General features: G+C 42.4%; 1 protein-coding gene across 1 annotated transcript; it reads right to left on the reverse strand.

The window, feature by feature from the left end:
- Window positions 1-1393: 1393 nt before the first annotated feature.
- On the reverse strand, window positions 1394-9067 carry LOC135246353 (uncharacterized). The gene is made up of 7 exons (XM_064319836.1): window positions 7941-9067; window positions 7388-7420; window positions 6777-6809; window positions 4848-4962; window positions 4611-4692; window positions 3561-3906; window positions 1394-2288 (listed from the first exon to the last, which is right to left on the reverse strand). The coding sequence occupies exons 1-7, from the start codon at window positions 8020-8022 to the stop codon at window positions 2278-2280; spliced, it is 702 nt and encodes a 233-aa protein (XP_064175906.1). The 5' UTR covers window positions 8023-9067; the 3' UTR covers window positions 1394-2277.
- Window positions 9068-13308: the final 4241 nt, after the last annotated feature.

Here is a 13308-nt window from a genome sequence, read left to right on the forward strand (position 1 = left end):
TACTACAGTAGCAAATACTTTAGCGACCCGTCCTCTATAAATGTGTAGACTGGTTGACATCATGCCCTAGACATCACATTAGGATTATGTACGTATGTGTGTGGGCCTGCCCATTAGTCTCAAGGGCCGGATCTAGGAAAACTAGGCACGTGCCTAGGGTCCAATTTCGCCTGGGGGCCCATTCAGCGCTGTCAGGCCTTGCGAGAGCCCCTCCCCTTTTGTTTTCACCTGTCTGTGTATTTGCCCTTGTTGGCCGGGGTGCTGCGTGCTGTTGGGAGTAGCAATCCTGACTGCATGCAGCTGTTTGTAGATCTTAAGAGGGCAAGGATGATGGGCGTTCACTCTCTCTCCACCAGCTGGAAGCCTGACTGCCACAAACGCTGCTGCACTTTTTCCCCCGTACACATTTTTATGCTTTAGTTAGCACACCCAAACACTTCAGGCACCCAACACCTCCATGCACACTAATTACTGACGCTGGTGTAGTTAGTTTGATTTTGTTATTTTTTTCAATAAACACTTGTTATTTCCTTCCACCAAAGTCTGGTGTCCGTTTCATGTGTCGGTCCTTGAGCCGGGTCGTCACATTAATTGGGGGCTCGTCTGTGATTGTTTGTGGATCGCAAACGTGTCCCTTTTTGATATTTAATTAGCATGGGTAAAGTGTTATGATCGGTTTGCCATGGGGCTCTCTCGATTCGCATTAAGCAGAGCTAGTGTTTGCTTCCTGGTTTGTATGTAGGCGCGGTTGTGCGCTGGCGTTCTGGCCTATCAGTGGCGAGCGTGGTACAGGAAGTGTTGGTGAGCTGTTTATGTGCTTGCCTTGTGCAGACCAGCAAGTGCGGGTCTGTTTGGATAGCCTTTTTGAAGGAATAACGTAATTGAGTTGAATTGCTGTAACGTTGAGCTTGAGTTAGGCTATATTAAAACATTTCTTTTGACACACGTGGCATTGTGTTTGTTTTAGAAGGAGCTTGGTTGAAGTAAAAAGCCTTCTAAATTGTTACGCCGTTGAGCGTACGGGTGGAGATAATAACTGAACTGTGTTTTCGTTACAGCACTGAGTTTTTTTTTTTTTTCTGCTTCTGTGCTGCGGTCGCCGATTGAGGAACATGGTGGTTTTCACTCTAAGCGCTGTCTTGCCAACGAAGACATCAGATACAACGTAGACGAAATTCTGTGGCCAAATATAGCGGAGAGGCAAAATGCTGCTTAAGCTGTTTTTGCTTTACTGTACAATACAGTTGTGTTTACATTACTGCATTACTGTATGGTTTTTCTTTAATGATTAAACTTCATATAATCTAATCTAATATTTTGTTTGTCTTTCATAAAAACACAAGCGCTATACTGCAGTCTATCACAGGGGATGCTTGCTGTACATAATTTCAAGTACACTGACACTGGTATTTTTATTTTGCATGCTATATTACATTTTGAACCCAAAATGAACAGTACAGCACTCTGTGTTAAGAGTTTTGCACATTGAAACTCTGGTGCAAAATGAGTCAAAGCAATCGTAAAAAAAACTGTAATTGAATACGTGAGCACAATAGCGGTCATCGATTAAACTAAAAACATTGTTTTTTACTTTAAAGAAACCTAATATGAACCTAGACAGTTAATCAGAATTTGATTATTTTTTAACAGTAACAGTTAACCTGTACAGTTAAACAAATGTTCAATGTCAAACCAGCAAATACATTTTATCCCTTTTTGACAACATAAATCCTGTTAGAGTAACACTTTTTACTGTACATAATTCAAATTGCTATGGAACAGAAGTCTATTTTTGTTTGTTCTTTCCTTATTTTACAGCAAAAATAAAATAAAAAAACACATACCTCATTTAGTCATGCCCTTATTTTATATACCCTTATATTATATAACTTCAAAAAGACTGCAAAAGGAATGCACTTGTGTTTAAGACATGTTCTCCCCCAGCTTTCTTTGCAAGACAGTAAAAGGTCCTTTCAGTCCAAAAAGTACAATTAACTTGGGTCAGAAAAACTTTGAAAAATAAACTTTCTTCATCATAAATGCATAATAAGCACAGTGCTTTGAATAAGAAGTGGGGAAGAGAGAGAAAGTTTAACACATCACATAAAATCTCAGAAAATCTATCTGGATGGATAGATAGCAGTCCTGGTAAGATGAAACGTAGCTTTCTTTCATTTTCGGGTGAACTGCCCCTTTGAAACTGAACATTATTCTCATGTGGGTTTAGACCGAAGTTCACGTCGTTATCCATTTGTGAATGGGAGCCCTCTCTGATCTTCAGCCTTGCTCTGAAAAGAGAACAAAATTATCTGCACCTCAGTCTCATCCTCCTTTCTTACCTTAAGCCCTGTTCGTACGGCACTAGTATTACCTGGGGACCTCGTGATTAAGAAATTACCCCCCCCCCCCCCCCCCCGTGCGGCGCATTAGCACGGGATAAGCGAAGTCTGTATTTTACTGACTTTATCACCCCGGATATGATTGAAAATGTCAAGGCTCTGCTCTGCGTAACGGTAAAATACGACCCCAAATCACCGAGATGCCGATTCGCACGGGACTAATATTACCACATGACCTCTGTGTTTGGCGAAATATGGTAGGTAATTTGCGGTGGAATTTTTACTTTACAAATTACGGACATGGCAGATTCGCACGGGATTAAGATCACAGACGACCTCCGCAATTATTACAAGTTACCAGAGATCCCCAGGTAATGCTAGTCCCGTGCGAATAGGGCTTTAGTCAAAAGACAGGCAGAACAACTTTGGTGGATAATCACAGAAAGGGGGATGACATTGTCAGCATTTGAAATACAGGCTGCTTCTATTCATCACAACCAGAACACACTCTTTGTTCAAAACTTTGAGCAGCATAACATACAAGCACTGCTGTTCTCGGTATGTTTTTTTTAACACACACATGATTTTGCCTTTATAACATTTTGTATATTCAATAAACTTTTGCATATACTTTAGACATAGATCCAGGAGCAAAGTACTGTACGTTGCATTATCCATCTCCGTACTGTCTATTCTATGTTTTTGTTACTTCCCCAATTAAAATGATCTCAGAAATTTCATCATTTTAAACAGCATCAGTTCGGCTAACCGGAACATCAGGGTGACATGCATTTTCCTGCTATGACACAGCTGAGCTCAGTCATTCCCATGAGAAAGTTGATTACTTAAAAAAAAATGTGAGTGGTTGACAACACTAAAAGAATCAAACAATTTACGTATTATTAGCACCAAGACAACTGATTCTACTTATGAAGGTCTTGGTTGAAGGCCATGAATACTTAATCAGTTGAATCAGGTGTTGTAGTGCTGGGCTAAACCGAAAACCCATGGGGGCTCTTTTTCGGATAAGAATGGACACCCCTGGCCACCCAGTGTGGGACGGAGCCTGGACTTGCGAGCGGCCTACGGGTCTCTGCCTCTATCACATGACCCGGCAAACTGCTGGAAGCATCGATTCTCTCTCTCTCTCTCTGTTCACCCCTTCCTCTCCCTAGCACCCCCAAACCTTCCCCTTTACTTATTTCATCTGAGGAGACTCACCCCCAGCGTCAGCGCACTCCTGCTGCACAGCCCCCGAATTTTCAGCGGCCCCCTCCTCTCCCGCCGCCGCCGCCGCCGCCGCCTCTTCGCCCCCCTCCCCCTCTCCCTCTCCCTCTCCCTCTCCGCGGTCTCCGCCCCCCTTCCTCTCCTTCCGGATCTCCGCGTAGTCCGTGTCGGCGCCGGGCCCCGGCTCGTCCGCCGCCTCTCTCTTCTTCAGCTGGGAGACGTCGATGGTGGCGTAGTCCACGTCTGCGTTCGCCCCGCCCGCCGCCCCGCCCTCCCCCTGCTCTCCGCCGGCGTGCAGCGGCGCCTGCTCGTCCTCGGCCAATCCCGCTGAGCCGCTCCGCTGGGAGAACGAGAGGGGAAAACACCGGGCCGGGGTCACTGTCAGGTGACCTTCGCTGACCTGTCCCTGACCTGTTTTCTTTGGGTCACCCGGGGACAGACATTTTAATAAGGGGTGGTTTGCAGAAAACTTTTTTCCTGTTCCTTCGTTCCTGCAAATAGTGCAGTCGATGGAAAAAATTGCAGTATTTTAATTGGCTGGATGTCAAAGGCAAGTCTAAATCTAAACAGCAAGTTCCCGCCCCCCCTTACAATATTATGACCTACCTCAACACTTCCCATGACCCACTGAGGGGGGCAGTGTAGTATAATGGTTGGGGAACTGCCTAAGGTGCCTAACCTAAATTGCTTCAGTACATATCCAGCAGTATAAATGGATGCCACGTAGAAATGCCTTAAAGGAGAATTGCACTTTATAACACTTCTGCTTCTCATGACTGATATTGTCCTTCTAATGAATGTGTCGCCCTTCATTTTTCAATTTTTCAAATGAAGGGCGACATATTCCTTAGAAGGACAATATCAGTCATGAGAAGCAGAAGTGTTATAAAGTGCGATTCCCCTTTAAGTTGTATACGTTGCTCTGAATAAGGGCGTCTGCTAAATGCTGCTAATGTAATATAGGGGCCTACAGTTTGAGAATCACTGCTTTCCACAAGCTGTGCAAAGCTACAAAATGCTCCCCAAGGTATTGGGCAGCTTTACCTGTCGGTCGACGCTTGCCACCATGGTCAGGGCAGCTCCAGGGTACTCCTTATCTTCGTCTCTCCGTTCTCGTCGTTTCCGTCTATGGCGAAACACATGGTCTGTTAAAAAACGGCTCTTCGGTCCGAAAAAAACATTTTGACATTCCTACCGTAACGTAACATTTGAAATGATGCCTTTGGTCACTCTGTGCTCTGTGAACTGAAACGAACTACTACTGCTCCATTCATACTGTACCGTGAGCACAATCCAATCACACAGCAACAGGCGGAGCAAACGATTGCAGAGAGGCCTGCTCCGGCAGCAAAAGTGATGCCATGTTTCAGCGTCAGGTACTCCTTCCACCACGTTTCTGTTCGTGAGAAAAACACAGTTTAGACCGACTATAGTCAGTTTATCTTAAATGAATGGAATACAATTTCTCTTGTCAATGTAAAATTTTACAAAGGCCTATGGCTTCAGCTGCTCTGGAATTTCCATAAGCTTCATGCATCCTTATTATTTATTTATTTATTTATTTATTGTCTCTTCTCCACATGAACAGAAAAAGTTTATCACTTTAGTTAGAATATCAGTGTGAGGTAACAGATACACATTTTCATGTTATGATGCTGCAAAGCTCAGTCATTCCCATGAGAAAGTTGACGACTCCAAAAATGCAAATGGCCCCTTTACAGCAAAAGTGCTTTTAAAATCTATCATCAATTTCTCAGGTACTGTGCAAAAGATTTTCACGTAACTTGAAGAGCATTGAGGGTCGAGTTTTATTGATGTACTCTCTCGGAATTTGGTTAATTGTATTTCCACGTAACTAAAACATGATTAAATAACAGTTGACTGAGAGTAGATGTTTATGCACAATTTGCATACAAGCCGCATTTTATCATTAAATATGACATATACTTCCCTCAACTCCTCTGTGGCATGGCTCGGTTTGTGGGAGAGGTTCAGGGCAATCGAAAGACCACACCCACTGGTTAAGTAGACACGCGCACCTGGAGTGCATAATTAATTAGTCCAGTTATTGTCGAGTGTGCTCCCTTCCCAGTGTGCCGCTGTGACGGGGGAACTCCCGAATCGAGAGAGAGCTGCACCGTCTGTACGGAGCTGGAAACCTGCTGTTGGGCTGTTTTCTCTTTTGTTATTTTAGTTTGTTGTGTTCATTTATTACTTTTTTTAATCACCTGGATCCCGTGAGGGTGATAGGCAAAGTTGTTTTGTTTCATTTCTGTAGAATCGCGCACTCTCTCTCTACCCATTTAAAATAAAGACCGGTACATATCGGAATTCCCATATCTCCCTGTGCCCAACTCTTCTGTCCACCAAAGGGGGTGTGTCGCAATGCGTGACACCCTCCCCTTGACACGAAGTGTATGAAAGTTAGCATTGCCTTGCTGCAATACTAGGAAAGGCATGAAGGCATGTGGTACAAGATGCGAATACGTACGCAAATGAACAAAAAAATATTAAATGCTTGGGACACCTGGGTTTAATTTTAAATGGGTTTGAACCTTCACATCTGCCTCGTCATGAGCATCACGGTACCACTCAAATTTAAATGGGCGGAGCCCAACACAAACAGGAGTCCTGTCCCAACACAGATTTAATAAAGTGATTGCGGGAGAGTTTTTTATTTATTTATTCAGGAACATGGCTCCTAAGGCTGACCATATGAGCCCACGCAGTCCCTCCCTGGTTTGACTGTTTTAAATTATATTTGTCAAAAATGCGTGAATATAACTGCAAGAGATGGGAACACACGAGGAGGAAAATGTACCTACCAATATTGTTTGAATGTGGTGCTCCTATAAATGAAAAGGAAATGACATTACTGGTTGCTATGCCAACAAGCAAACATATTTAAAGGGCTTGCTCCCACTGTGATTCCTGTACAACATTCCCCTCCCACTGTGATTCTTGTACAACATTCCCCTCCCACTGTGATTCCTGTACAACATTCCGCTTCTACTGTGATTCCTGTATAAAATTCCTCTCCCATTGTGATTCCTGTACAACATTCCGTTTCCACTGTGATTCCTGTATAAAATTCCTCTCCCACTGTGATTCCGGTTTAACCTCAACCAGTGGAGAACTAAATAATCTTGTTTCCTTTGGTAAACATACACCGTTCATGATGAGAACATACAAGAAGAGAAATATACCTACCATTGCCCGTTGTATTGCATGAAGTTGGTGTTCCTATAAAAGAAAAGGAAATTACGTCACAGGTTACTATGGTAACAAACATTCATATATAGAGGACTTTATGAGGGCTGTTTTTTAAATGAGTGCTCCGTTTCCCCAGGTCACAGATACTGGACACTCGTGCAAGAGGGCTCGCTTCACCAAAAGCATTGTTCCTTCTGTCATATAAAAATCTAAACAACATTCTCCTCCCACTGTGATTCCTGCACAACATTCCCTTCCTACTGTGATTCCTGTACAACATTCTCCTCCCACTGTGATTCCTGTACAACATTCCCTTCCTACTGTGATTCCTGTACAACATTCACCTCCTACTCCGATTCCTGCACAACATTCCCCTCCTACTGTGATTCTTGTACAACATTCCCCTCCCACTGTGATTCCTGTACAACATTCCGCTTCTACTGTGATTCCTGTATAAAATTCCTCTCCCACTGTGATTCCTGTACAAATCCCCCCTCCCACTGTGATTCCGGTTTAACCTCAACCAGTGGAGAACTAAATAATCTTGTTTGCTTTGGTAAACATACACCGTTCATGATGAGAACATACAAGAAGAGAAATATACCTACCCTTGCCCGTTGTATTGCACGAAGTCTGTGTTCCTATAAAAGAAAAGGAAATAACGTCACAGGTTACTACGTTAACAAACATACATATATAGAGGACTTTATGAGGGCTGTTTTTTAAATGAGTGCTCCGTTTCCCCAGGTCACAGATAATGGACACTCATGTGCAGGAGGGCTCGCTTCACCAAAAGCATTGTTCCTTCTGTCATATAAAAATCTAAACAACATTCTCCTCCCACTGTGATTCCTGTACAACATTCCCTTCCTACTGTGATTCCTGTACAACATTCACCTCCTACTCCGATTCCTGCACAACATTCCCCTCCTACTGTGATTCTTGTACAACATTCCCCTCCCACTGTGATTCCTGTACAACATTCCGCTTCTACTGTGATTCCTGTATAAAATTCCTCTCCCACTGTGATTCCTGTACAAATCCCCCCTCCCACTGTGATTCCGGTTTAACCTCAACCAGTGGAGAACTAAATAATCTTGTTGGCTTTGGTAAACATACACCGTTCATGATGAGAACATACAAGAAGAGAAATATACCTACCCTTGCCCGTTGTATTGCATGAAGTCGGTGTTCCTATAAAAGAAAAGGAAATAACGTCACAGGTTACTATGCTAACAAACATACATATATAGAGGACTTTATGAGGGCTGTTTTTTAAATGAGTGCTCCCCTTCCCCAGGTCACAGATAATGGACACTCATGTGCAGAGCTCGTTTCAGCAAGAGCTTTGTCCTCCATGTCATATAAAATCTAAACAACACTCCCCTCTTTCTGCAATTCATGCACAACATTCCCATCCCACTGCAATTCCTGTACAACATTCCGCTTCCACTGTGATTCTGGTTTAACCTCAACCAGTGGGGAACTAAATACTTTTGCAAAAATTATGGATCTTACATTTTCCCATTCTATTACTGCTCTTGTTACCTTTGGTAGACATACACCGTTTGTGATGAGAATATGCAAAGAGAGAAATGTACCTACCACTGACCACTGTGTCTACAGGTGATGTTTCTATGAAAGGAAAAGAAATCACATCACAGGTCGCTAAGCCAACAAACATTCATATATAAAGGACATTGGGATGGATATTTTTTTAAATAAGTGCTCCCCTTCCTCAGGTCACAGATAATGGACACTCATGTGCAGGAGGGCTCGCTTCACCAAAAACATTGTTCCTTTTGTCATCTAAAAAAATCAAAACAACATTCTCCTCCTGCTGTGATTCCCATAAAACATTCTCCTCCCACTGTGATTCCTGTACAACATTCCCTTCCTACTGTGATTCCTGTACAACACTCCCCTCCCACTGTGATTCCTGTACAACATTCCCCTCCCACTGTGATTCCTGTACAACACTCCCCTCCCACTGTGATTCCTGTACAACATTCCCTCCCACTGTGATTCTTGTGCAACATTCCCCTCTCACTGCAATTCCTGTACAACATTCCCTCCCACTGTGATTCCTGTACAACATTCCCTCCCACTGTGATTCTTGTGCAACATTCCCCTCTCACTGTGATTCCTGTACAACATTCCCCTCCCACTGCGATTCCTGTACAACATTCCCTCCCACTGTGATTCTTGTGCAACATTCCCCTCTCACTGTGATTCCTGTACAACATCCCCCTTCCACTGCAATTCCTGTACAACATTCCCCTTACACTGTAATTCCTGTACAACATTCCCCTTCCACTGTGATTCCTCTCCTGTATAACCTCAACCATCTTTTCTCATGTGTGTATCACACAATACATGGGAGTATGTGCATTATATGCACATTGCACATGGATAACTAAATACGTTTGTGAAAATGATGAATCTTACTGATATGTGTTCCTGGTTTTTATTTCTGCAGAAATTAGTTTTGTAATAATTTATCTTTTGTCCAGTAGGAGTCGCTCTCTCCGCGGGCTGAAGCGGGTGTGCGCACAGGCGTGTGCACTGGTCGGGTCCGGGTGCAGACTGCCGTCATTGACTCCCTTCATAAAAGATGGCGATTCGGGACATCTCGCTCTCTCTCATTCTTCGACTACCGACTCTCATTATTTGTTATTGTAGAGACGCTGCAAGCAGCGACTACTGTGTCTTGTCTTGTTTTGTTTTGTTTAACAGTCAACATTGTTCTTTGTCAAAAAATCACATTGCATACTTCATAGACCGTGTGGTAAGGTTTTCTTTTCTTTTGCACCTTTTTATTGTAGTTAGTCAGGGTAGGGCAGCAGCGGACCGGAAGACTCACTTCCCCCTTTCTCCCCTTTAATTTGATCTTTCCCTTGTCCCATCCTCCCCGGTAGTGTGGGTAGAACTTATGTACATTTAGACAGTGAGTGTTAGGTTAGATCTGCTGGCTCTGTCCTGTCTACCTGTTTGTTTGTGGGTGTTTGTATTGTATTAGGTTATTGGGTTTTGTAATAAATATATCCTTTGTATTCTGGCAAAGAACGTTGTGGTGTTTTTAAATGTGTTTGGCTATGGGCTGACAGCCGGTTACTGAAACTCGGCAGTCTTGGGCCGTAACACTTACCACTTGTATTATTTGTTGTATTGCTGCTTTTGTCGTCCTTGTTTAATACCACTGTTCTTGCCAGACTGAAGATCAGCACTGCCAGGATGACTCCTGTCATTGTGTTGCGATGGCACAGTCGAGTCTGTAGTCGGTAGAAAGGCGATGACGTTGCTCTGTTTTGTCTCTTTTTTTCCCCACCGGGGTCCTCTGTGTGCACTGAAGGAGCTGGGAAATGGAGGGAAGGAACAGCAATCCAGTCAGAAAAAAACGGCCAGCAGTGACGAATAGCAGATACGCCCACAGCGCATAGTGTTTGGCCATTGTGCAATGTTTGGGAAGGTGAAAAAAAGCACTTTTTGATATTGTTTGTTAATAAACACCTTATCCATCAAATGTTTACTGTAAAAAACTGATGTTTTTGGCACAGGACTTTATCTACCAGCACAAAATCTACTCAAAATCAAATCAACAAAAGCCAGCAGGAGACCTAGCGGTGGACTTACCACGTACTCACAGACAGTGTACTTTGCAGGTTATGCTACAGCTCTTTACAGTTTTTCTCAAATGTTTACACACTAAAACTGGAACTATGCACACGATGGTGAAAACTTGAAGCTCATGTGTCAACAACAAAGACTATTTCTGCAAAACTCTAAGCACAATTCCTTTGTTTTCACTCAAATAGCAATTCTAAATCACATTTTTGCACAACTCTACATACAAAATCTCATCATTTAGCACAATTTTCATAATCAAGCCTTGTTTGTTCACATGGAAAACACTGGCCTTCAAATGCCAAACTCTAAGTACCAATTGGTCTCACTCACGCCACACCTGCTCAAACTCAATTGGCTAAACTTTTCAATTATCTGAGCATAAAAGAGACCTCCGGCGACCTCTATTGTGTTGGAAAACAATGGAGCAACACGCAGCACAGAGAGGTAGAGGTGGAGGAGAAGGTGTACGTGTATGAGGTGGACGAGGTGGACAAAAAAGAGGGAGACACGCTAATATTTCAAATGAAATATGTGCAACTTTGGTTGATCACGTATTTGTTTTTTGTTTTTTACAGCAGGCCTACAAACTATGATTTTTATTTTTGCAGTCTGCTGAACAAAGATTTATTTTACAGTAACAAATAAAGATTTGCTTTGTTACCTTTTTGAATTTGTTCATTGATTTCATATATGATAACAGATCATTACATCCATTGTCCAGACTGACACAGTCTAAGCATGTTCTAGTTTTGAGAAGACACAAATGTTATCTATTTTGGCAAAACTCATAATTGCACTGATAAGGAAAATGAAAAAACACTTCTAACAATGTTCATATGACTCATGATGGAACCTGGGTTGTGAGTGCAGCCCAATTGGACCTCACTGGCGGGACAATACAGTAAATGTGCATTGTATCACACACAATAACAACAACGCTCAAAGTGATAACAGTTCACACACTTTGCTGTATTGTACTGAATTAGAATTGGGTTCACCTAGCAAATGCACTATTTATATGATGATATATTTACTGTATTGTATCATGGCAACAGTCTTTATATTTACTGTAAAATTGCAGCATGTTTTGGGACCCCTCGAAAAGAAAACTAAAACTTCAAAAAAGGAGAAAAAATAAGCAATTTTTACACAATTTTATACACTTGAATATGTAACATGACCTCATGAGGCCAGAACATATATACCATATTTTGATGGTTGTGTTTTTAAATTTATCGCACCAGTGTGAAATCAATGCTCAATAAGACCTATTCATATGACGCCTGTGTGAATCATTTTGATAGAAAAAGTCAGTTTTGAGAAGAGAGAACATGGTTTTGAATGCATGAATGCATTTTGCAAGAGATTTGTGTAGTTTTGGCAAAAGGTTAACTGTTGCTGTGCTTTGTGTGTAGAGTTTTGAGAAATTGAGCTATAGTTTTGGGAAACGCGTTTAAACAATTGAGAAAAAATGTAACTGCACACTTACCATTAATATCAATACAGCGCTGTTAACTTCCCTATCGTACACATGGATGATAATATTTGAATTAGATGTAATATTGCTCTCACAATGATGCAGTTTTGATTTTGTTCTAACTTTTAGTCAAGCTGCTCAATCTGGATAAGACTGCAATACAGGTAACTACCATGATGATGATAGAAACGCTTGAGTAAAAGAGGGATACACAGTGCATTGAAAGCAAGTGCTTCTGCACAGGTTGGAAACACCTATCTACTCAAGAGTCAGCGTCCAATCTGGGAATTGAACCCGTGACCTTGAGGTGCGAGCCCATTTCCAAAAGTGACACGCTAGGCTACGGGTTCCCTTTCGCTGGGGAAAGTGCAGAGAGATGAATTGACCCGTACCTGTGGTGTTCCTTCCTGTCTGCACGAGGCTGGGAGGAGAGCGATATCTTGAGCCGACGTCTCTGTGGGGAGCTTCAGATCTCCGGGGTCACTTCACTCCAGGGGTGCTTCTGCACAGGTTGCGGGTAGATCCAGATGTAATTTAAACATTTAAATATCCCAGCGTGTTCCCACTTGTCCCCCAGGATTCCCTTTTTGGGGAGCACTTGTTTTCGGCGGGGTGTTTCAGTGACTAAGGCTGCTGAACATGCTGACGTTTCCACCAGGAACAGCGGTTTAGGTGATGTTGTCAAAAGAACCTGAGGGTAACCAGGGGCAACCGCGGTTGAAGGAGTATACCCCTCGATCGTGAGGTCCTGTATTGGTCGGAGACGCGAGGCGAAAACAGACGAGCATGAGCTCACTACGAACATCGATGTAGGACGTGAGCAGGCAGTTTATTTCGGCAGTTCCCTGTAGCACATTTATGAGTATGACGCTGACTGCGTGTCTCAAATGTGTGAACTGTAGTTTAGCACTGAATATTTTACTGTGCGAATGGAAAAAGTAGTCATTTCAATTCTGAATTCTTTAGCTTTGAAAGATCAATAGTTGTCAGCAGTGGTTTTGTGACAGTTTTGTTCATTTTGTATCAGTTTTTGTCTACCTGTGTGCTGCCTTTTTACTGAAATTGCCAGCCTGTGGAAAAGCAGGCTTTAGTTATGTGAATCATTTTGTATTACTCAAAAAAGTCACTTTTGCAGTCTGCATTGTTCATGCTTCTGGAAACTTCCAGCCACAAAAAAAATGCTTGTGTTTAGGATGATCAGTATTTGGCTTTATCAGTCATAGATGGTATCTACAACCATTAAAATGGGTTGTGTGTAGTAGGCCAAAGAAATATTATTTTGTGTAATTGTAACGTCTTGAAGTTGTTTGAGAAGAGATCCCAATACCTACAATTCCTGCTATTCCTTTGTTTTGTAAAGCTCAAAATATTTCATATAACAACACACTGTATAATTTTGAATTTAAAAAAATTCCCTTCAAGAAA

The sequence above is a fragment of the Anguilla rostrata genome, unplaced genomic scaffold (genome assembly GCF_018555375.3).
Source record: "Anguilla rostrata isolate EN2019 unplaced genomic scaffold, ASM1855537v3 scaf0201, whole genome shotgun sequence".
Taxonomy (NCBI): domain Eukaryota; kingdom Metazoa; phylum Chordata; class Actinopteri; order Anguilliformes; family Anguillidae; genus Anguilla; species Anguilla rostrata.

Coding starts and splice junctions, on each gene's coding strand:
- LOC135246353 (XM_064319836.1), bottom strand. CDS start 8,022: ATGTTTGTTAGCATAGTAACCTGTGACGTTATTTCCTTTTCTTTTATA. Junction 7,421..7,940: donor ATGCAATACAACGGGCAAGG/GTAGGTATATTT, acceptor TTTCTTTTATAG/GAACACAGACTTCGTGCAAT. Junction 4,693..4,847: donor GTGATTGGATTGTGCTCACG/GTACAGTATGAA, acceptor GTTTCGCCATAG/ACGGAAACGACGAGAACGGA.